The 24,893-nt window shown below is 47.7% G+C and overlaps 1 protein-coding gene across 6 annotated transcripts in view; it reads right to left on the bottom strand.

The window, feature by feature from the left end:
- Positions 1–24,893, bottom strand: part of PPP6R3 (protein phosphatase 6 regulatory subunit 3) — a 1,439,644-nt gene that overhangs the window by 1,310,193 nt on the left and 104,558 nt on the right. For all 6 annotated transcript variants that reach the window (XM_029582701.1, XM_029582702.1, XM_029582698.1 and 3 more), the window contains one exon: positions 4,335–4,521. In XM_029582701.1, the coding sequence (XP_029438561.1) occupies positions 4,335–4,521 (187 nt within the window). The remainder of the gene's footprint in view (positions 1–4,334; positions 4,522–24,893) is intronic.

Here is a 24,893-nt window from a genome sequence, read left to right on the forward strand (position 1 = left end):
TTTCCAGTCATTAAATCAAATTTGATCATATGATCACTATTGCCAAGCGGCCCCACCACCGTTACCTCTCTCACCAAGTCCTGTGCTCCACTGAGAATTAGATCTAAAATTGCTCCCTCTCTCGTCGGTTCGTGAACCAATTGCTCCATAAAGCTATCATTTATTCCATCCAGGAACGTTATCTCTCTAGCGTGACCCGATGATACATTTATCCAGTCAATATTGGGGTAATTGAAGTCTCCCATTATTACTGCACTACCAATTTGGTTAGCTTCCCTAATTTCTCTTAGCATTTCACTGTCCGTCTCACTATCTTGACGAGGTGGACGGTAGTATACCCCTATCACTATAGTCTTCCCTGACACACAAGGGATTTCTACCCATAAAGATTCAATTTTGTATTTAGTCTCGTGCAGGATGCTTATCCTGTTGGACTCTATGCCATCCCGGACATAAAGCGCCACACCTCCTCCCGACTGCTCCTCTCTGTCATTGCGATATAATTTGTACCCTGGTAGAGCACTGTCCCACTGGTTATCCTCTTTCCACCATGTCTCTGAGATGCCAATTAAGTCTATGTCATCATTCACTGCTATACATTCTAATTCTCCCATCTTACTTCTTAGATTTCTGGCATTAGCATACAAACATTTCAAAGTTTGTTTTTTGTTTGTATTTTCATTCTGCTTTTTAATTGATAGGGATAAGTTAGAATTTTTTAGCTCAGGTGAGTTTTTAGTTACAGGCACTTGGACTACTTTTCTAATTATTGGAACCTCACTGTCGGGATGCCCTAATTCTAATGCATCATTAGTATCCTTTAAAGATACCTCTCTCCGAACCATGCGCTGCTGAGCGACTGTCGGCTTTCCCCTTTGCTCTAGTTTAAAAGCTGCTCTAGCTCCTTTTTAAAGGTTAGTGCCAGCAGTCTGATTCCACCCTGGTTAAGGTGGAGCCCATCCCTTCGGAAGAGACTCCCCCTTCCCCAAAAGGTTCCCCAGTTCTTAACAAAACTGAATCCCTCTTCCTTGCACCATCGTCTCATCCACGCATTGAGACTCTGGAGCTCTGCCTGCCTCTGGTGACCTGCGCGTGGAACAGGGAGCATTTCAGAGAATGCTACCCTGGAGGTTCTGGATTTAAGCTTTCTACCTAAGAGCCTAAATTTGGCTTCCAGAACCTCCCTCCCACATTTTCCGATGTCGTTGGTGCCCACATGTACCACGACAGCTGGCTCCTCCCCAGCACTGTCTAAAATCCTATCTAGGTGACGCGTGAGGTCCACCACCTTCGCACCAAGTAGGCATGTTACCAGGCGATCCTCACGCCCACCAGCCACCCAGCTATCTACATTCCTAATAATCGAATCACCAACTATGACGGCCGACCTAACCCTTCCCTCCTGGGCAGTAGGCCTTGGGGAGATATCCTCAGTGCGAAAGGACAATGCATCACCTGGAGAGCAGGTCCTTGCTACAGGATCCTTTCCTGCTGCACCTGGTTGGTGCGCTCCCATCATGAGACTTTCTTCCTCCAAGGCAGCACCAGGGCTGCCAGTCTGAAGTTGGGACTTGACTACTATGTCCCTGAACGTCTCATCTATATACCTCTCTGTCTGCCTCAGCTCCTCCAGGTCTGCTACTCTAGCCTCCAGAGATCGGACTCGTTCTCTGAGAGCCAGGAGCTCTTTGCATCACATGCACATGTACAACTTCTCACCGGTGGATAAAAAATCATACATGTGACACTCGATGCAAAAGACTGGGAAGCCCCCCTCTTGCTGCTGAACTGCTGCCTTCATCTCAATTTTGATCAGTTCCTAGTTAAGTTTTAGGTTGCTATGGGAATAAGAATGTGTCTAATTAACGTCCTTTAAATGTATTAATGAATTCACTATGTGTCTGGTAGTGGCCTACCGGGGTCTGATCGAATTCTCAATAAAGTTTTTGTTGATGTGTTTTTTTTGGGGGGGGTTTTTTGTGAAAGTGGCACCTGCCTATAAATTAAGGGATGAACTAGGGGTGGGTGTGAGGGTTGGGAAATGCAAACAGTCTAACTTCAGTTAGTCAGCCAGAGTGACTCACTGCTCTCTTGATTAACAAATGTTGGTCCCTATTCAAACCCAATCACACTACCTCAACACCTTTCCAAGGTGAGTAACTGAGCTGAACTATTCAACTTTTTTACTTAGGTATACACTGCTCCTAGCTTATTTCTAGCTTCTGGCTACTTTCTTTTTTTTGGGGGGGGGTTTCCCAATACAAGCCCTCAGTTAGTAATAAATATAAACACTCAGTTCTTTAAAAGTCTGCAGAACACTCAGTTCTGCAGACTTTTAAAAATAAACACACTACCTACTGCTACCTTTTTGACTGACTATTTAAAAATACATTCTAACTTGTTTATTCACTGCCTTTCTGACTATTAAAGGCACAAACACACTAAATAATATTCCTAAATAGTTAACTTTGCCCCAATACTTTTAAAAAAGACAATGTCCCAAGCAAAAACTTACTGATTCCTTTCAGCCACCAGCAAGGTGATCCTCTCCTCTCAGTGTTCTGGGTAGTGGAAGCCTGTGCCTAGGTCTTGAAGGGCTTGGGCATGAGGGTCCTCCTGTGGAGCATGTGGCTGGTCAGCCTGAGGTTCAGGTTGCATTTGAACAAAGGCATGCATCCCCTTGAAGAACTCCACCCATGAGATAGACGCTGGGTCAAAGCTGAGGGGCGCTGGTTCATTGGGGGTCCCCCCTGGCTAGGTCCAGGGTACCCCCTGAGGAGCTAGAACTCTGCCCTGGATGGGGCTGGCCCTGGACTGGGTCTCCCAGGGCCTCTTCGCACTGCGTGCACAGGGCGTTGGCCTCCTCACTTTGTGCGGCTCTGATGTGGCATGCTGGGCAGAGGCCTTGAGCCTTTATCTTTGTTTCTGGAGGTGCCATGGCTGTCTGTGCGTAAGCTCTTATGCGCTCCGGTGCGCTTAAGATGAGCGTGTAGTTGCGCGCACTGCTGTGCGTTCAGCCATAGATATGCGCCCGGCTCTGTGCGCGCAACTAATGCGCGCAAGGTTTTATGTGCGTGTAAGTTTATGCGCACAGGTGCTTTGTGCGCCTAGTTCGAATTGTGCGCTCTCGAACGGTGCGGCGAATAGGGCCAAGATGGTGACGGCGAGCACGCAGGCAATATGGCGACCCCCTCGGAGGGTGTCCACGTGGGTAGACCCTCGGAAATAGCCAGGGCCTGGCCCTGCTAGGGCGGATCAACCCGGTGGCACTGGTCCCAGCCGGTGACCTTTGCTCCTCCTCGATCCTTGGAGACCGGATTCAAGCAGAAGATTTCTACCTTACCTTGTCTTCGGCGCTTCCCGGTTTCGTCCCGGGTGGTCTCCGTCTGCGGGGGGAGAGGGCAAATACCTTCACCGCCGCGCTCGTGGGTGCATCCGCTGCCTCTCAGCCGCGCCCGAAGATCGGGGGCTAGGTCCTCGCCGCGATTCGGCCGCTGGACCGAGGCTTACCTCCGAGGGACCACGGAAATCACCTCGGGAATCTCAACTGGGGGAGGGACCTGAGGGTATCACCGCAGGAGAGCGGGGCTCATCTTCAGGTAGGTTTCTTCTTTAAATTTGGATTTTCTTCTTTGAATTTGGTTCTAACGCTGTGAGAGCGTGCAGGTAGTCCTTAACTGCTATGGAGACGGAAAATACTGAAGAGCTGCACTTCCTGCAGGGGTATATGTACTAGGGGCTGACGTCAGATTGAAATCTGATCCGTCTCCAACTGCTAACAGGAGTACACTATACCCATTGGTTCTGAGTCCATCTGCTACACGCTAGGAAAAACAAGTTGTTTTAATTAGAGACATGCACAGCAGTCAAATTCTGCAACAGTTGCCATGGCATCATGGGAAACTGGGATCCTTGGATATTCATTATGTAATCTATAGCAAAACTAAATCCCTATGAAGCCTCTTTTGGGCTTATTATCTCTGGAGGTGGTAAAGGTGCTGTCAGTTTACTGCTACCCTCCCCCCCCCCCCCCCCCCACCTTCCAACCCCCTTCCAATCCCTCATTCCTACCCCCTCCCTCGGAATACCTTGTTACCCCAAAAAGCCAACTCTTATCAGTTCTTACCAGTTTTGACACGTTACTCCCCATGCTTAAGCTGTATCCAAGTTTTTCTCTCCCCCTGTTCTATGTAAGACAACTTTGTCACTGTTTTTATGGTTGCAATGTAAACCGGAGTGATAATTAGCTCTGTTATTTGAACTTCGGTATAGAAAAGCTATAAATAAATAAATAGATAGATAAATTATTCGTCTATGCAGCAATGAGGTTTCACCTGTTCAGGTTTCCGGCTGATGAGGATGTTAAGCACCTTGCTGAAGAAGCTGGCAAGCAATGGATTCAGAGGGGACTCATTCAAGAGAAAGCTGTATAATTTCTGGAGCACAGATTCATCTTCTCCAAGTCGATCATTAATCTGTGAGACATCTGAGGTGAGTAGTTCACAAGACAGGTTAGGATACCTAAAGAAAAAGCACCATAAACCAGACTGAGAAATCCAAAGCACACAAAGTGTATGATCCTCCATCTTGCCCCTCCCACCCAAAAGGACAACAGGAAGAAGAATTTGCATTTATGCAGTACCAGTCATCCAAACTGGATCACAGTTTACCCTAAAATAAACCACTTCGGAACATACTTGCAACTCTCTATGCTACATACCAAAGCAGCAACCTTTGTCAAATATTCCAAAGGTACATCTAACAGGCCAAAGACATTTCAAGAACCCTATGCAAATTATATTAAACCTTTCCTTTTCCTATAATCAGAACAGCTGATTATAGGAAAAGCAATGTTGCTTACCTGTAACAGGTGTTCTCTAAGGACAGCAATATTTCAGTCCACACACATGGATGACATCATCCAATGAAGACCAGGACAGAAAAGCTATGTCAAAGTTTCTAGAGCTTTAATTGAGCCTCACTGATTATGCCATTATACCATGCATTCATGCAGGGTCGTTCAGTCTTATATATAGCAAAGATGAAATTAAATATTGAAACCAGTTCCATGGGAATTTTGTCCTCTGAGAGCATCTGTTACAGAAAAGCAAGTCTGTTTTTTCCGAGGACAAGCCTGAAGCAGTCCTCACACATGGGTAATCCCTAGCTACAGACAGCTCCCAACAGAAAAAAGGGAAACAAAAAAAAAAAAATGACCGGTGCCAACAGGCACAATAATAATGTTTTTTGATGGCAACAAGCCCTTTTTATTTCTTAATCTTAACCTAAGGCAAGGGCAGCCTGGAGCAAAAAATATGGGCCATAGGCAGGAATGAACTGGGCTCTACACCTCAAATTCCAAGGACAGATTAGCCAAACCTACTGTCATGTCGGCCATCCCTATCCAGATAGTAATGAGATGTGAATAAGTGGAGAGAACTCCATATCGCAGCCTTGAAGATCTCCTCGGTGAGGACTGATAGCAAGTTAACCACCAAAGCTGCCATGGCTCGGACATAATGAGCCTTGACATTGACCACCAGATTCAAACCCGCCTGGGCATAACAGGAAGAGATGCAATCTGCTGGCCAATTATAATCAGTCTGTTTGGCAACAGCAATCCCTAACTTGCTTGTATCAAAAGAAACAAAAAGTTGGGTCTACTCCAGGTAAAAGACCATGGCTCATTTGTAGTCCAAACTGTGCAATGCTTGTTCACATCGGTTGACTTGTGGCCTGGGGAGAAATAAAGGAAAATTGGTTCTTACCTGCTAATTTTCGTTCCTGTAGTACCATGGATCAGTCCAGACCCTGGGTTATGTCACCAATCCAGCAGAGGGAGGCAGAGAAAACATTCTAATGACTCTGACGTATACCCTGGAGCACCACCTACAGTCAATCAGTATTGACCAGTATCAAAGCAGAAATTTAACTAACAACATTAACTAGCTATCTAAACAGGAGAACGAATTTCCAACTCACAAATCCTAAATGGAAGCAGAATCCCCCCCCAAAAAATCTTGGGAATAAACAAGAAAATATTAAGAAAAATAGCATGAAAAGGCGGTTTAATCACCCAAACAGTGAACGAGTGGACTCTCCGAAAAGATAAATATAATACCCAGTCAAAGGGTGGGCGTCTGGACTGATCCATGGTACTACAGGAACGAAAATTAGCAGGTAAGAACCAATTTTAATTTCCCTGTACGTACCTGGATCAGTCCAGACCCTGGGATGTACCAGAGCTGATTCAATTAGGGTGGGACCCAGAGAGTCCCGCTCGGAGAACACTCTCTCCGAAGGCTGCCGAACTTGGAGCGTGAACATCCAAGCGGTAATGACGAGCAAAAGTATGCAATGACTTCCAAGTCGCTGCTTTACAGATCTCCTGAGGAGAAACTAACTGACATTCTGCCCAAGAGGTAGCCTGTGACCTAGTAGAATGAGCTCTCAACCCTTCAGGAGGGTCACGACGAGCTAGAAGATAAGCTGAACGAATTGTCTCTTTTAACCAACGAGCAATCGTAGCCTTCGAAACCTTATGACCTTTGCGAGGGCCACTCCACAAAACAAACAAATGATCAGACAATCGAAAATTGTTTGTAACTTCAAGGTAACGCAACAGAGCTCGTTGTACATCCAATTTTTTAAGATCCCTAGAGGAAGGATCCAAACGATCTAAACACGAAAAAGCCGGAAGCTCTATGGACTGATTTAAATGGAAAGAAGATACTACCTTAGGTAAAAAAGATGGTACAGTCCGTAATGAAATTCCTGTATCAGAAATTCTAAGAAAAGGCTCTCTGCAAGACAAGGCCTGCAACACTGAAATTCTACGAGCTGTAGAAATGGCCACAAGAAACACCACCTTCAATGTGGTGATCCTTCAAAGTCGCATGATTAAGGGGTTCAAAGGGAGCCGAACACAGAGCCCTAAGAATCAAATTCAAACTCCAAGCAGGACAAGGATTCCGAAATGGAGGAAGTAGATGTTGCGCACCTTTGAGAAAACGCGCTACATCCGGATGCGCAGCCAAGGATAATCCCTGAACCTTACCACGAAAACATCCAAGCGCTGCCACTTGTACCCGTAAGGAACTACAGGACAAACCCTTGGCTAATCCATCTTGTAAAAAAGATAAAATATTGGATACAGAAGAGTGAACTGGATCTACTTGATGCTCATTACACCAAGATTCAAAAACCTTCCACACCCTTGCATAAGCCAAAGATGCAGAAGGTTTTCTAGAACGCAATAAAGAAGTCACTACAGTATCTGAATAACCTTTATTCTTTAACCGACACCTTTCAAAATCCATGCCGCTAGAGAGAAGCGTTCGATCTCTTCCAAACAAACCGGACCCTGAGACAGAAGGCATGGAAGATCTCGAAATCGAAGGGGACCGTCCAGTGCTAGTCTGACCAGGTCCGCGACGTGACCAGGACAGACGGCGTGGCCACTCCAGAGCCACTAAGACAACGTCGACTTGTTGAACTTCTATCCGACGCAGAACCTTGCCGATCAGAGGCCAGGGAGGGAACACGTAGAGAAGAACATCCCTTGGCCAAGGAAGTACCAGAGCATCTACTCCTTCCGCTCTTCTTTCCCTCCTGCAGCTGAAGAACCGAGGGGCTTTGGCATTCTGAAATGTGGCCATGAGATCCATTGCCGGAGTGGACCATCTGTTGCATTTGATAGGCTTCCTCGCACAGTTCCCACTCACCTGGGTCGAGATGATGCCGACTGAGAAAGCTGGCTTGAATGTTGTCCACCCCGGCAATGTGTGAGGCTGCGATGCTGAGCAGATGTTGCTCCGCCCAGGCGATCAGCTGTTGTGCATCCTGAGCTACCAGGAAGCTTCGGGTTCCTCCCCGACGGTTGATGTACGCTACCATGGTCGCATTGTCGGAAAGAACCTGTACCAACTTCCCGCAAAGGAGAGGTTGAAGAGCGATTAAGGCTAAACAAACCGTTCTGGTCTCTAAAAGATTGATCGACCACTGAGCTTCCTCTTCGGACCACTGACCCTGAACAGATGTATTCTGACATACCGCTCCCCAGCCTGAAAGACTGGCATCGGTAGTGACCACAAACCATTCCGGAATCTCTAGTGGCACACGTCGTTGCAGATTCGCTGTCTGTAACCACCAATCTAGGCTGGAACGAGCCGTCTCTGTAAGAGGAAGGGGAAGGTGGTATAGTTCCGAAACCGGATTCCAGCGTGAAAGCAATGCAGACTGAAGTGGTCTCATGTGCACAAAGGCCCAGGGAACCAACTCCAGGGTAGAGGTCATTGAACCTAAAACTATCAAGTAATCCCGCACACAAGGAATAGGAATAGACTGTAAGTCTCAAATTTGTGATTGAAGCTTGAGGAGGCGATGCTCTGGAAGGAACACTATCCCTTGACGAGTGTCGAACCGTGCACCCAAAAACTCCAGAGATTGGGAAGGTAATAGGTGACTCTTATCTTCGTTGATCACCCAGCCTAGAGACTGCAAAAGGCTGATTACCCTGTTGATTGTATAATAACAAACAGATTCCGACTTCGCTCGAATCAACCAGTCGTCCAGGTATGGATGTACCAACAGGCCCTCCTTCCTGAGTTGAGCGGCCACCACAAACATTATCTTGGTAAATGTTCTGGGAGCTGTGGCTAATCCGAACGGGAGAGCCCTGAATTAATAATGTTGCCCTAGAATGCAAAACCTGAGAAACTTCTGATGATCGGATCGAATGCAGATATGAAGATAAGCTTCGATGAGTTCGAGAGATGCTAGAAATTCTCCTCTGTGAACCGAAGCTATGACAGACTGAAGAGTCTGCATCTGGAACAATGGAATCCTTGGACAACGGTTGACCCTTTTGAGATCGAGAATGGGACAAAAGGTTCCTTCCTTTTTGGGAATGACGAAGAAAATTGAATAACGACCTTTCCGATGTTTTGATGTTGGAACTGGAACTATAGCTCCTAGGTCGCTTAAATGCTGTAGCGAGTCTTGGATAGAACCCATTGATCCGACGTACATCTGGCCCATTCTCCGTAAAACAGAGACAGCCTGCCCCCTATGACGGGAACCGGAGAAAGGACCGGTCTTATCTCATTGGACAGACTTTGTGCCTCCTGAGACTTGGGAAGTTCCAGGTCTACCAAAGCGGCGGCCATGAAAGGACTGAGACCAATTCTGTTGTCTACCTGAAGACTGTTTAGCTGGAGGAGCCGACGGACGAGAAGAACAAAATCTTCTGTTAGACCGAAAACGAGAGCGAGATGAAAAAGAGCTTCTAGGTCTAGGACGGTCCTCTGGCAATTTGTGAATCTTATTTTCCCCTAGGGACAAAATTAAATCTTCCAATTCCTTACCAAATAATAATTTTCCCTTAAAGGGTAAAGCCCCTAATTGAGCTTTGGAGGATGCGTCTGCGGACCAATTCCTCAACCAGAGAAGCCTGCGAGCCGACACAGAAGCAACGATAGAGCGAGCCGAGGTCCTAATGAGATCATATAAAGCATCTGCACTATAAGCAACTGTAGCTTCCAGTCTACCAGCCTGAGCAACTTCCTCTTCAGAGAGGGAAGAATTGTTTTGTAAAGCCTGGACACATCTTAGTCCAGCTCGCAAAGCCAAGCTACTACACATGACTGCCCGCACACCAAGAGCAGAAACCTCAAATTTTCGCTTAAGCTGAACCTCCAGTTTACGATCTTGGAGATCTTTAAGAGCCGTAGCCCCAGTTACTGGAATAGTTGTTTTCTTAGTGACGGCTGAAACAGCGGCATCCACCTTAGGAAATTTTCAAATTTCCAAAGCTTCCTCAGGTAATGGATACAATTTTTCCATGGCTCGTGCTACTTTAAGCCCCAACTCAGGAGTATCCCACTCCCAGTATATAAGGTCAGTGAGAGAAAGATGAAAAGGAAATGATGTCGTGGGACCTTTAAGGCCAAGCAACACTGGGTCAACACCACCTATCCGAGAATCCTTCACTGGAGCCTCGAGACCCAATTCCAGTAAAATTGCTGGAATTAAGGGACTAAGTTCCTCTCTTCTAAACGGGCGGACTACTTTGGGGTCATCCCCATCTGCAACATGAGGGTCTGAACTAATACTCAAAGCAGGGTCTTCATTTAAATCTCCCTCCGGTAAGGACTTGTCCGGGATAGGTAAAGAGCCATGCTTAGAATCATCTGAAGAAGAAAAAATTGTCTGATCCAGACCCGGACGAAGGGGACGCTTCGGAGCTGACCCCACTCCCAAATCTGTGGAACTAGCCCTTTTAGAGGAATGTGGCTTTAACCTCTGTTCAGATGAGAGATTCTTTATGTCTCTTATGAAATTTCTTAGATTTGTAAGCTTTGCGAAGAAAACAAAGAAAATCCCCTGAAAAGGCAGGAGAAGAGGAAGAAGAATCTGAAATATCCTCCAGGCTTTCAGCCGATAAATATGGCCCTGTTTCGTGCGGCTTGTCCCCCCCAGGGACCGCCGGCTGCGGCGACAGCGGAGGCGGGTCAGAAGCACCCTGAATAGCTTGTTGTGTTGCCACCCTCAGAGTAGACAGGAGTGCCTCAGTTCCAGCACTGCAGCGAAATGAGTCTGGGGCAGGAGAGCAGCTGGGCTGAGGTTTTGGGGCTACATGAAGTGGCCGAGTCCCTTTTGTTATAGGCAAACTTGATGAGCCTTCACCCCCCGGGGAGACAGGATGAACAGAGACTCTCCCTGGAGAGACACGCGTGCATCTCCATAAGCGCGGCAGGCCGCGCCTCGCAGCATTATAAAGAAAAAACGGCGCAAAATAAAAAGTATGAAAAACTAAAAGAAAGCCCGGCGAAAAACAAAAGCATGGGCCCACCGATCACCAAAAGGTAAGTAAACAACGATTCAGCTGTGAAGAATTATTTTTATTTTTTACCTGACCAAAATGCCACGGCCTCCAGGAGCTGCTCCAAGTAGGGTGAGTGAGCCAGGCCCCCAGGTATCACCCCTGCCAGGAGTGGTTGCTGGGTTCAAAACCTCCCCAACTCCGGCAGCCTCAAAAACCAGGAGGGATAGTCCTCCCAGGACTTGGCAACCTCCCGGGAGGCAGTGAAACGGCTGTGAAGAAAAATTAAACCTTTTTTTTTTTTTTTTTTTTAAATAACTTAAATGAAAAGAACAGGCTCTCTTCAAAAGAAAAAGAAAATCTGCAAAAAATTAACTCCTAAACTACCTGACTAAAAAATAAACTACCACGGACTGCAGGTGTTAGGAACATCCACCTCTGCTGGGAGACAGAGAAATACTGATTGACTGCAGGTGGTGCTCCAGGGTATATGTCAGAGTCATTAGAATGTTTTCTCTGCCTCCCTCTGCTGAATTGGTGATAAAACCCAGGGTCTGGACTGATCCAGGTACGTACAGGGAATGGAAGGATAATTGACTGGTTAAGATGGAATTCCAACAAGATGAGTGCACAAGAACATCATATCATGGAAAAGTTTGGTATAAAGGAGATAATTTACTAAGGCTTAAAGCTCACTGACTCTGTGTGCCAAAGTGACTGCCACCAAAATTATGACCTTCCAGATCAGATACTTCAGATCACAGGAGAACAGTGGCTCAAAGGGAGCTTTCATCAGCAGAGATAAAATCCCACTGAAGTTCCAAAACACGGCAGGTAGTTTGATAGGAGGCTTCAAATGAAGCAGATCCCACATTTATTTAAAATACTTATTATCCATGTCCTCCAAGGTTTAGGTTGGGTTACATATTAACATGCATAAAATCAAGAACAAAGCAAAACATACAAATACAATCTAAGCAGTTATATAACAACAACTGACAGTCTGTAAGGCATGGAGTCAATCAATAAAACAACTTACAAGCTATAAAGCACAAAGCCTCTATTGATAACTGAATTAATTTATAGGTCAGCAGCATGCATAGATATAAGGGTATGTTGGGAAGATCCTAAACAGCTAATGGAAAAGCTTCTATAAAATAGGAAGGTTTTTAAGGCCTTCTTGAATACCTTGCTATTATCTGTTTCTTAATGACAGAAGTAGAGAATTCCAGAGTACAGGGCCAGCAATGGAGAAAGCTCATTCGCACCATTTCAGTTAGTCATGCAAGAGGAAGAGAGGGAATTTCTAGAAGAAACCTACAACTCAAAGCTGAATAGAGATGAGCTTACCTTCTACATGGAGATGGAATGCCAAATTGCACTAAGATGGACCCGAACGGAATCGATCTTGAGATCAGGTCAGACATGTAGAGGGTAATCATGCAGTTTTTGGGTGGAGCAGGAGAAAGGATCGAGGGCCTTTAGATCACATCACATGGCTAACCTCCTCCACTTTAATCCATATGACTTTCTAGGGGAAGCCTTTCTAGAAACTAAAAATTCAAGTCAGACAATTCAAGAGGTTGCAGAACCAACCTCTCAACATTCAAACAGCGAACAGGGACTTTGAGGTTGAGAAAGCGCAACCTGTCTTGATCCTGATCTGAGGTAGATGCCAACCTGACCAGTTCCTGATGGAGATCTCGCGCAGAAGAGGGAATCAGACCTGTCTCAGCCAAAATGCGGCTATGAATATCATGGCCCCATTGTCTTCTTTGACCTTCAACAAAGCCTTTGCTACCTGCGGTATTGGAAAATACACATACAGAAGACCCTTGTCCCAGGGTAAATCAAAAGCATTTGAGGCTAGTTTGTGGCATGCCTCCTGCCTGGAGCAGAAGAGTAGGCCCTTCCTGTCCCAAGGAGATGTAAACAGATCCCCTTACTGGTGGTTCCTTAGGGATGGAAGATCTGATTCAGGGACTACTAATGTGGTTGTATGTACTAACTCAGTCTATCCGCTAACACATTCTCCAATCCGACCAGGTAAGTGGATCTGAGAACTATCCTTTGAGAGATGGTTCAGCCCCACAGCTGAACAACCTCCTGACACAGAAAGCACAATACCCTACCTCCTTGTTTGTTGATATAATGCATCGCCATTTGGTTACCCGTCTGAATAAGGACGGATAACCAAAAGTATACTCTATGAGCTTTCGGACAGCCAATCTCTGAAAGCTCATAGAGCATACCAATTTAGCCCAGAATTCCATGAAGTTTATCTAGGCAGACCAAAACCATGAGTGCAGAATCTATTTACATGAGCTCCCCAACTCAGGTTGAACACATCATTAGGATGATTTGGGTCAGAAAAATTTGGAAGGGGATTCCTCTGATCAGAATGGAATTATCCTGCCACCAGGACAGAGAGTTCCTGAGTAGTTAAGTGATCCACATGCTGACTCATAGATCTTGCGTGGCCTGTAGTCACAAAGACCTCAAGGTCCATTGGGCTTTTCTCATATATTGATGTGCTATAGTAGTCACATGCACCATTGAAGTCATGAAGCCCAACAGCCTCAAGATGTACTAAGCTGATGTCTGCTGACTCATTTCTGTGGCCATCAAAGTGGCAGCCCTTTGTTGCAGAAAGAAGGCTTTCGCCTGAGTTGTATCTAGTAGAGCTCTGATAAACTGCAGTTGAGGTGACAGACTGTGGTAAGACTTGAGGTAGTTGATAACAAACCCCCAAGTAACTCCAACACTCAGATGATGATGCGCATGAACTTCTTGGCTCATGACCAGCCAATCATCCAGATATGGAAACGTGCATCCCCAGTTTGCACAAATGTGCTGCCACCATAACTAGGCATTTTATGAAGCTACCAGGGCAAACATTAGTCCAAATGGCAGAACACGATGTGGGAGGTGGCAGTTTCCAACGAAGAATCTTCAATATTTCCTGTGACTGGGAAATTCTCTATATGAATATAGGCATCCTTGAGATCGAGAGAGAAGAGCCAGTCCCCCATCTTATTTTCTCTTTTGATGAATTAGTTCTAAGACCCTTAGGTCTCAAATGTGACAGAGTTCCCCTGCTTTCTTTGGAATCAGGAAATACACAGAGTAGAATCCCCACCTTGGTGGAATGGGCTCAACCGTTTTGGTCATCAAGAGGGAAGACAGATCCTTTAAAAGCACTTGCTGATGCAACTGACACCAAGATGGCTCTGGTGTCCAATTTGGTAGGAGACCAAATAGTTTTAATTTGTACCCTCTTTTGATGATGTTGAGGACCACAAATCCAAGGTTATACTGGGTCACCAGTTTACGTAAAACCATCGCCTTCCCCCAGTCAGTAGGTCTTCTAGAATGGGTATCATCCCATTGTGCTGATTAGGCTGCCAACTGGGCTGCTGACTTGAACATACATGAGGGGCCTACTGCAAATGAGACCAAGGGGGAAGACGGTAATGCTTCCTTGGTCAGAAGAAGTGTTTCCTCTGCCCTGATTTCAGGTACTTCATGGAGGAAGGGGGCAGATTTTGACTGGCCATGGAGAGCTGCTGTAGCGTTGCACAATGACCTTGGATCTATGCTACCCTATCCTTGACCCTATCTTCAAAGAGATTCTCTCCAGTACACAGCATGTAGCAAGTCTTTCTTGCACTTCTGGACAAAGATCCGAGGCCCACAGCCAGGCAAGTCTGCACGCCTCTATCCCCACAGCAGAGACTCTCAATGCCATTTTGAAAACATTGTAGGTAGAATAGATTGCATATTTTCCGCACTCCAATTTTGAGAAAGCTGCTTGGCCACCCTGTGCACTTGCTTTAGAATGTTCCACATGTACTGGGCTCATGAAGAGCAGGTAGGCTGCTATGAGGGAAATGAAAAACCATGAAAAACCTCTCTACCAATAGTATAACATAGTTCTAGAATCCCTCCCCAGGGGCACTGAGGAATGGGTTCTAGACCTCTTGGCCTTTTTGACAGCAGATTCAACGACCACAGATTAGTGTGGCAGCTGCTGCTTGTTGAATTTGGAGGTCTTTTGGACAATATACATTGTATCCGCCTTCCTATTTACGATAGCCACTGTGAGGGGGGGGGGTTGGAGTCTACTATATTCTGATCAGTATCTCCTTGAAGGGTCTTGTGAACTGAGACTGCCACGATCTCCTTGGGAGTCCACAAAATGGAGGATGTCCAGCATCCTGTTCCTGGACACTTCCTCTGTGTGCAACATAAATGGAATGACAGCAGTCACGTGATACGGAGGTGCTAAATGGTTGCAGCTCTCCCTCGCTTCAGGCCTCGCAACTCTTAAACAGTTCTTTTCTGTGAATATTCTGATTCCACCCTTCCTAAATATGTCTCAGAAGTTGGCTAAGAAATCTCTATCGCTGATGTGGAGGGAGCAAGTCGTCCGAGTGAAGCGAACGTGCTGCAAGCCGGCGGCGGATCAGGCAGCCTGTTCTGAGGAGCCGGCATTCGATGACGGCAATATGGCAGATGGCTCACTCCTGGCAAATATAGCAGAGGCAGTGAGGCCGCTATCAGCCAACTTGGCAATAAAACTACTCGAGCCTGGACACCAAGCTCAAATCGGTCATAGATAAGGTTATCACAAGTGGTTTCTACAGTGGGGGAAACCATGGTGCGATTAGATAACCTAACGGAGCATGTGGAAAAACTGGAAATGTCCACCACGATACGGCAGTGACTCAAGGTTCTAACAAGGACACAAATTGGTGGTCAAAAAATAGGACAACCTCAAGAATTAGAGTTGCTGTAACAACCTCCGTATTACAGGCGTTCCAGAGCAAGCGGACAGAACGGACCTTGTGTGGTTCTTTTCCACGTGGCTGCCCTCTCTGCTGGATGTTTCCTTCAAGGGGGGCAGGGTGAAGCTTGATTGGGTCCATAGGACCCTGGCAACTCCACCTAAGGCAAATGTCAGACCACGTTCGATGATTATCCAAGTACATAACTATCAGGATAAATGTCTTCTCGATGCCAGCAGAAAGCGCAAAGAAATCAAGTTCAAGAAGCATCACATCTTCATTTTCCAGAATTACTCAGCCGAGGTGCAAAGGCGCAGGGTTGCATTAGTGGACATTAAAAAGGAGCTTCGCAATTTAGACTTGAGCTACTCTATGCTGTATCCAGCACACCCAAGGGTGACACAGGAAGATCAGAGATCTGTGAATCTGTGCAGGCCGCTCATGAGCTATTGCAGAATATATGGAGAGCTGCTGCCGCCTCCTCGAATGGCACCCCTTGAAGAATTTGGAGGCCCTATATCAGAGATGTTTCCTTTTTATGCTCTTCTATATGGTAGGGTGGTATTGTTTGGTTATGCTCTATGCAGGGAACATGAGCTGTTTTCGTTCTGAACAATTTTTCTTTAATGTATTGGCTTGCTGGGGTCGAGGGGAAGGAGGGGGGGTACTCGGGTGGTTGCAGGTGAGCGATGCTGTTGGAAGTGGTGTGGATGTTGGGGATTTACTTTGGAATGTTTTTTCCTTGCCTACTCTTGCCAAGATAAACGCTGTTCATTCAATCTGCTGCTCATTCGATCTTGACCCACTCTCTGGCATAGCTATGCCTCTCCGGAGTATGTCCTCCTTGCGGTGGAGTTTCATCTGTTATTTCTGGAAGACTTCATGATATTCATCTTATTGTCCTGATGATATACCTCTCGAGCTGGACATTATCATCTACTTCTGGACATGAAGGGTTTTGTCTTGGACACATGGGCAGGGGTTAACTGTGGGGGTGGGGATGTTTTTTGGAAAAGAGGGCATGTCTTGGGTGTTCCCCCATTTGTCCTGGTTTTCCTTAGGGGCGAGAGAGGTTGGGAGGGTGAGGGTATCGACAGGTCATCCTGTTGGTTGCCTTTTTTAGACGTAGGGATGTTCTGATATGTAGGTAAGGGAGAGGATGAGGAGTGGGAGTTCAGGGTGGGGGGGTTTGTTCTGGGAATGCAAGGAGAGCGATCCCATTTGAGGGGATTGTGTGCTCTTGGGCCTCGGCATGACCCCAGAAGACCCAGAGCAGCACAGAGATAGGTGAGACGTGTCCAAGCATGAGTGAAGACTAAAGTTCTGACACTCTACTGAACCTGCATGCTTCTGGAAGGCCAACAACGCAATGTTGGTTACTGAACAGTCCTCTGACCGTTCCCAACCCTTTCGGACCTCTCGCTAGGTATCGGCAAGAAGCAGCAAGCCATACTGAAGACGAAGGCAAACGAAGGCCTTGTGACATAGAAGACTCTAGATGAGATGAGGAGCTTGGAAGGTTTAGACATTAGCACTGTCTCTCAGGGCGCCCTATACAGCCCACCGACACGAGCGGACCCAATGGGCTGGTCACGGACCACCCTGTCCCACTGCACACCCTACACAACCTGGAGAGGCTGGTCACGGACCATGCGGAGAAAGCAAATGTTGCTTACCTGATGTAACAGGTGTTCTCACAGGACAGCAGGATGTTAGTCCTCACAAATGGGTGACATCGAGGATGGAGCCCAACCACGGAAAACTTCTGTCAAAGTTTCAGGAACTTTGACTGGCCCCTACTAGGCATGCACAGCACGGCACTAACCCTGCAGCCAGCAGGGGTCTCCCTTCAGACTTGTTTCAAAGCTACAGGCAATGCCGAAAAATAACATAATAAAAAAACGAACCCAAAACCGCGGGGTGTCGGGCGGATTTCGTGAGGACTAACATCCTGCTGTCCTGTGAGAACACCTGTTACATCAGGTAAGCAACATTTGCTTTCTCACAGGACAAGCAGGATGGTTGTCCTCACAAATGGGTGAGTACTGAGCTGAGGATGTCCTATCGTGCACCAAATGTACCCAATGGCGTGCAACAGGCACAACAACTGGGGTGTAATTTGGTAGAGGGCATCCGCACCCTACCGGGAAGGTGGAAGGGTGTTGGTACCTTATGCTGGAAAAAGGTTACGCAAGACAGACTGGCTGAAGATGGAATCCTGTCTTCCAGCTTTGTCCAGGCAATAATGGGCTGCAAATGTATGGAGGGAACTCCAGGTGGCAAGCCTTGCAGATGTCAGGAAGCGGCACCAATCGAAGGTGTGCTACTGAAGTCGCCATGGCCTTCACAGAGTGTGCTTTAACACGGTCTTGGAAAGGAATGCCAGCTTGCTGATAGCAGAAGGAGATGCAGTCCGCCAACCAGGAGGAAAGAGCCTGCCTACCCACAGGTTGCCCTAACTTGTTAGGATGGAAAGAGACGAATAATTGAGTGCTCTTTCTGTGGGCTAGTGTACGGTCTAGATAGAATGCTAGAGCCCGTTTACAGTCAAGGGTATGCAGAGCCTGTTCCCCGGAGTTGGAGTGGGGCCTGGGAAAGAAGATAGGTAGTATGATGGATTGATTAATATGAAACTCCGAAACTACCTTAGGCAAAAACTTAGGATGAGTGCGGAGTACCGCCCGGTCCTGCAGGAGTTTAGTGTAAGGCGGATAGGTAACTAAGGCCTGTAGTTCACTAACCCTGCGAGCCGAAGTGATAGCCAAAAGGAATAACACTTTCCATGTGAGATATTTTAGGTCACAGGAGTGAAGAGGTTCGAAAGGTGGTTTTATAAGGCGACCAAGAACCAAATTAAGGTCCCAAGATGGGGCCAGAGGACGTAAAGGTGGCTTCAAATGGAGCAAGCTTTTAAGAAAGCGTGTTACAAGGGGTTGTACTGAAATAGGGACACCCCCGATACCTTTATGGAAGGTGGCTACCGCACTGACATGCATTCTAATGGAAGAGGTCTTTAGACCTGATTCTGATAAAAGCCAGAGATAGTCCAAGAATTTGGAAATTGGACAGGAAAGGGGATCAAGAGACTGAGAAGTGCACCATGATGAATCCGAAAGGTTAAATGGTTGAAGGACTAACCTTTCAACATCCATGCCGTCAGGGACAAGGCTTGGAGGTTGGGATGGAGGAGGCATCCATCGTTTTGAGTGACCAGATGCGGGTCCTGTCCCAGAGGAATGTGCCTGCGGATGGAGAGATCCTGGAGTATGGGAAACCACACTTGGCGTGGCCAGTGCGGTGCTATCAGGATCATAGTTCCCCTGTCCTGACGGAGCTTCACGAGAGTCTTCGACAGAAGAGGAAGTGGAGGGAATGCATAAAGCAGACCGGTTGTCCACGTGAGGGAGAATGCATCCCTAGGCTGAGAGTACTGTCTCCGAATGAGAGAGCAGTAATTGTCCACTTGTGGTTCTGAGGGGACGCAAAGAGGTCTATGTGGGGATAACCCCATTGTTGGAACAGAGTGGTTGCTACCAAGGGATTGAGGGACCACTCGTGTGGGTGGAAGACACGACTCAGCTTGTCTGCCAAGACATTGTTCACTCCCGGCAAGTAGGTGGCTCTGAGGTACATGGAGCAGGAGAGGGCTTCTGCCCAAATCTGTGCAGCTTCCTGGCACAAAATAAAGGAACCTGTGCCCCCCCTGCTTGTTTATGTACCACATGGCCACCTGGTTCTCCGTCTGAATCAAGATTACGTGGTTCGATAGGCAATCTTGAAAAGTCCTGAGAGCATGTCGTATTGCTCGAAGTTCCAGGAAGTTGATCTGGTGTTTGGCTTCCTCTTGAGACCAGAATCCTTGGGTTTGTAAATTGTTTACATGAGCTCCCCAACCGACGTTGGAAGCATCGGTTGTGAGAATTATTTGAGGATCTGGTGGGTGAAAAGGCAAGCCCTGTCGGAGGTTGGATTGAGTTTTCCACCAGACAAGAGACAGACGGAGCGCATCGGTGATGCGAACAATGGAGGACAGAGGCTGAACAGCTTGGATCCATTGTGATCTCAGAGTCCATTGCATGACTCTCATGGCCAGGCGCGCCATGGGAGTCACATAAACTGAGGAGGCCATGTGTCCCAGGAGAATGAGGAATTGTCGAGCTGTTGCTGTGCGTTGAGACTGTAACTGGCAAGCTAGGGACACAAGGATTTGGACTCGTTGATGAGGAAGGAAGGCTTTTGCCTGTAAGGTATCCAAGTCTGCCCCAATGAAGGATAAGGTTTGAGATAGGATTAAGTAGGATTTCTCGTAATTGACAAGAAACCCTAAAGAAAGTAGTGTTTGAATTGTCAGGGTCAGGGAGGACCAAGCGATTTGCTGGGTTGGGGCCCTGATTAACCAGTCGTCCAGATAGGGGTAGACGTGGACACCTTCCTTCCTGAGAAATGCTGCAACTACCACGAGGCATTTGGTGAAAACTCGTGGTGCGGATGCCAGGCCAAAAGGGAGCACTCGGTATTGATAGTGATTTCGGCCTACTAAAAAACGGAGGTATTTGCGATGAGGTTGAGTTATCGCAATGTGAGTATAGGCGTCTTTTAGGTCTAAAGAGCAGAGCCAGTCCCCTCTTTGCAGCAGAGGGAGAAGCAAGCCCAGGGTTACCATCTTGAACTTCTCTCTGTGAAGGTACTTGTTGAGGGCTCGTAAGTCCAGGATTGGTCGAAGTCCTCCTGACCTTTTTGGGATCAGGAAGTACCTGGAGTAGAACCCTAGTCCTTGTTGTGAGGGAGGAACGGGTTCTATAGCGTTTGACTGGAGGAGAAGGGAAACTTCCTGCTCTAGAAGAACAGAGTGATCGGTGAGTCCCCACGCCTGCCTGGGTGGGGAGTCCGAAGGAAGAGTCAGGAAGTTGAGGTGGTAACCATGTGCAATTATCGCTATCACCATTTGATCTGTGGTGATATGATGCCATTTTTCTAGAAAGTGGCTTAAGCGACCTCCTACTGGTATGGTTGGAAGAGGGATTTGGCAACTGCTCTCTAATTGAAAGTCAAAAACCAGATGCAGGGCCAGGTTGCGGAGCTGCTGCGGGCTTTTGTTTTCGAGACTGGCGAGGCTGAGATTTATGGTAAGGCCTCGCAGACCTAGACTTGGTTTGTGGGGGATAATACTTCCGTGGACGGAAGAAGGACTTTTTTGGGTCCTTCTTGAACGGCTGTTTAGAAGGTAAGTCAGAAGGAATGGGTGAGAGCTGTTTAAGTGTCTCATGATGATCCCTCAATTCAGCAACAATTTGCTGAATTTGCTCACCAAACAAATTATCCCCTAGACAGGGTAGGTCAGAGAGCCTGTCCTGTACCTCCGGACGAAGGTCAGATGACTCGAGCCAAGCCCAGCGTCTTGCAGAGATGGCCGTAGCAGAAAGTCTGGTGGAAGCATCAAAGATGTCGTAAGCTGTTCTTATCTCATGCTTCCCAGCTTCAAAACCTTTATTTAGTAGGGATTGAAGTTGTGGTTGGAACTGCTCTGGTAAGGTATCTGAGTACTCCTGAATCTGTTTAAGAATGACTCTATTGTATTGGGTCATATATAGCTGATAAGAGGCTATTCTGGAAGTTAGCATGGCTCCTTGGTATACTTTCCTACCTATACTATCTAGGAATTTATTTTCCTTAGTAGGAGGTATGGAAGAATGTGGCTTTATTCTTTTAGCTTTCTTTTGAGCTGATTCTACCACAACAGAGTGGTGGTCTAGCTGAGGTTTCTGAAAGCCAGGTGCTGACTGTACAAGATAGGTAGAGTCAGCTTTTTTGTTTACTGGAGCAACAGATACAGGAGATACCCAATTCTTTTTTAGAAGGTCCAGAAAAACCTGATGAATTGGAATAGAAGTGATGACTTTAGGGGCATCCAAGAATTGGAGCAACTCCATCATCTGGTGCCTGTGATCTTGTTCCGATTGAAGCTGAAAAGGGACCAACTCCGACATTTCCTTCACGAAATTTATGAAAGAGAGGTCCTCAGGAGGAGAACGCTTTCTACTCCCCGCAGGAGAGGGTGGTGAAGGCAAATCATCGGTGTCTGTGGAGGTATCATCACCCCAGGTGTCGTAAGGATCAGGTTGCTGACCTGTAGGACCATGAGGGGGTTGGATACCCGAAGGCCCCGGCTGAGGCTCCGAGAAACTCAAAGGAATTGTCGGGGGTATCGAGAAGGTCCTCGATGGCATCGGTGCCGGCATCGAAAGAATCGGTGTCGGCATAGAAGGTATGGGTGCCGTCATCGAAATTCTCAATGGAGCAGATGTGAGTATCGCCCCCGTTGAATGTATCAGTGGCGAGGGACGACATGGTACCGATGGTACTACCCCCGAAAGGGGAATTCGGTACGGTGTTTCTCCACTTGATGAGATAGCTGTCGGAGACCCGGGTATCACCGGAGGAAGGGCAGTCATAAGCGCTTCCATCCGGGCAAGCAGCGGTGCCAGTGCTGCTGGAATTGGGTCAGTGACCAGTTCCACTCTCGGTGCCGGAGGAGTCTGGAACCGTTGCAACGCCTTATCTATGGCCTCCTGGACCAGCCGGTCCAGTTCTACCCGGAGACCTGGGGTAACAATACCCGGCTCCACGGGAGAGGGAGGCTGAGCCGGAGGGACCACCGTCACCGGTGGAGTTGCGGCTCCCAAACCCTGAAAGGGTAAGGGTTGCCTCGGTGTCTGCGAGACAGGAGTGGACGGTGCCACTTCTGGTCGAGACTTCTTCGGAGGAGGCTCGGACAGTACTGAGGTCGATGACTTCGATTCCTCGACGGTCCGAGACTTGTGACGTCGATGGCGATGTTTTTCTCTCTGATCCCCGCAATCTTCGGGGGAAGGGACGGGAGTCGATGGCCGCGGAGATGTCGATGGCAGGCGGTCACCGGGAGGCTGTCGACGATGGTGAAACTTCGACGGTGCCGGTTCCGATGACGTCGATGCAATCGATGGCGTCGGAGTGAGGGCATGGAAAAGGAGTCCCATTTTCTCCATTCTGGCTTTGCGACCTTTTGGTGTCATTAGGGCACATTTGGTGCAAGTCAGGACATCATGCTCACTCCCTAAACACAAAACACAGACTCTATGTGGGTCTGTGATGGACATAGTACGTGTACAGTCCGGGCACCGACGGAACCCCGACGCCATGGCCATAGGCCAAATATTTAGCCGCGGGACGGTCAACTGCCAACAGGCCTCGAGGGCCAAACTCGACGGTAGTCGACAAAAACGACGGCAAAAACTTACCGAAGTACCGCGGAGCAAAATTTGAAGAGGGGAGACCCCTGAGGGGCAAATTTTTCTTCAAGAAATTAGTTGAAGAAATTCCTGTCAGGAATGTGGTAAGAGCTCCTTAATCGCGTGGCTACTGCTGCGCGGAAAAAAGAAGACTGAAGGGAGACCCCTGCTGGCTGCAGGGTTAGTGCCGTGCTGGGCATGCCCAGTAGGGGCCAGTCAAAGTTCCTGAAATTTTGACAGAAGTTTTCCGTGGTTGGGCTCCATCCTCGATGTCACCCATTTGTGAGGACAACCATCCTGCTTGTCCTGTGAGAACTGGACAAACGCAGGAAGGGAATCCAGCCAAGATGAAGCTCCAATGACGAGAACAGGAACCGATGAGACGGATTTACCCCAACAAGGTGTCATCTGGAGAACCAGAGGAGCTGCAGGGTCAAGAGGGCTCGGAACAAGCGAAGGAGGAATGGAACCTCGGAACATCAGGAAATGGAACATCAGGAAGCCTGGATTAGGAACCTCGGAACATGAAGACATGGAACATCAGGAAGCCATAAAGACTCATGACACAACGAAGATTCAGGACATGGAGCTCCAACGAAGAACAAGGAACGAAGACCTGATGGAGCGCTGGAAGACAAGACTTCCAGGAGCAGGAAACTCCAATGCAAAGCAAAGGCTGAAGTGAAGAAGAAGCCCTTTTATAGGGCAGCAGGAAGACGCCCAGGAAGCCGTCCTCAGATGGGGAACGGGGCATATACGGTTGCAATGTAAAGCGGAGTGATAATTAACTCTGTTATTTGAACTTCGCTATAGAAAAGTTATAAATAAATAAATATCCGGCCACGGGCCCTTTAATTTTGAAGAGAGGTGCGGCCACGTGCCTAGAGGCAAGCTGGAAGAGCAGAGATAGCTGATGGCGGCGATCCTACCGTGAAGGACAGGCAGGGGCAGCCCCAGGCCGCAGCACAGGCCTCAGGCAGGTGCTAGCAGCTCACTGCCGCTGAAGATAGATTGAAGGACGGCCCCAAGCCACTAGGCAGGCCCCAGCGGTGGCAGCTCCATGCCGTGGAAGACAGGCTGGCTCGCAGCTCCATGCTGCGAGTGAAGGCCCCAAACGTGGCGGTCCAGGCCGCGGGAAAAGTGACGTCAGCAGCAGGCCCTGACTGCCGCAGAACGCAGCTTAGATGTCAGCGGCCTCTGCTGCATAGGAGAAGGCAGCGCAGGAAGTTAGGTGAAGGCCTGCTCGCAGGGGGAACTCTGCAGGCAGGAATCATAACAGGTTTTTCGAAGTTAATTGCAACAAGTTGGAGTAATATAAAACTAGGGTCAGACATGCATAGTGGTTCTCTCTCACACTGTGCAAAGTAAAGCTTTGCTTTTTCCCTTTTATCATGGCTAATCTCTCTCTCAAATTTTTCTCTCATAACATTCGGGGTATTGGATCTCCTATTAAGCACCGGTAGTATTTTGACTACTTCAAGAAGAAGGGGGCGCAGGTGGTTCTTCTCCAGGAAACACATTTAACTAATAGTGAGCATGAGAAACTGGCTCGGGACTGGGTGGGGCGAGTGGAATATGCTTCCTATAATTCTAAAAGCCGAGGGGTGTGCATCCTGATACATAATGCGGTGCCCCTTCTCAATAATCATAGGGTCCATAAGGATTTGAAGGGTCAATTTATCTTTTTGGAGTGCTCCCTCAGTAGGGAATATTTTACCTTAGCCAATGTATATGGTCCTAATGTGAGCCTAAAGGGCTTTCACTCAGGATCGGCTGGAGGCCTTCTCACACCGTCTTATTGCAGGGGGGAGACTGGAATGTTTGTCTGGACCCCAGGCTGGATAGATCTTTCAGGGGCCAGTCAAGAGGTTTCGCGGAATCCTTGAAGGATATGATATCTCGCCTCAACCTGCTGGATGTCTGGAGGGAGCAAAACCTTACTGATCGGTATTTTACTTGTTTTGCGCCTCGGTTCTCTTCATACAGTCAGATTGACTTTTTTCTCTGTTCTCGTAT

Source organism: Rhinatrema bivittatum, chromosome 17, assembly GCF_901001135.1.
Source record: "Rhinatrema bivittatum chromosome 17, aRhiBiv1.1, whole genome shotgun sequence".
In the NCBI taxonomy this organism is placed as follows: Eukaryota; Metazoa; Chordata; class Amphibia; order Gymnophiona; family Rhinatrematidae; genus Rhinatrema; species Rhinatrema bivittatum.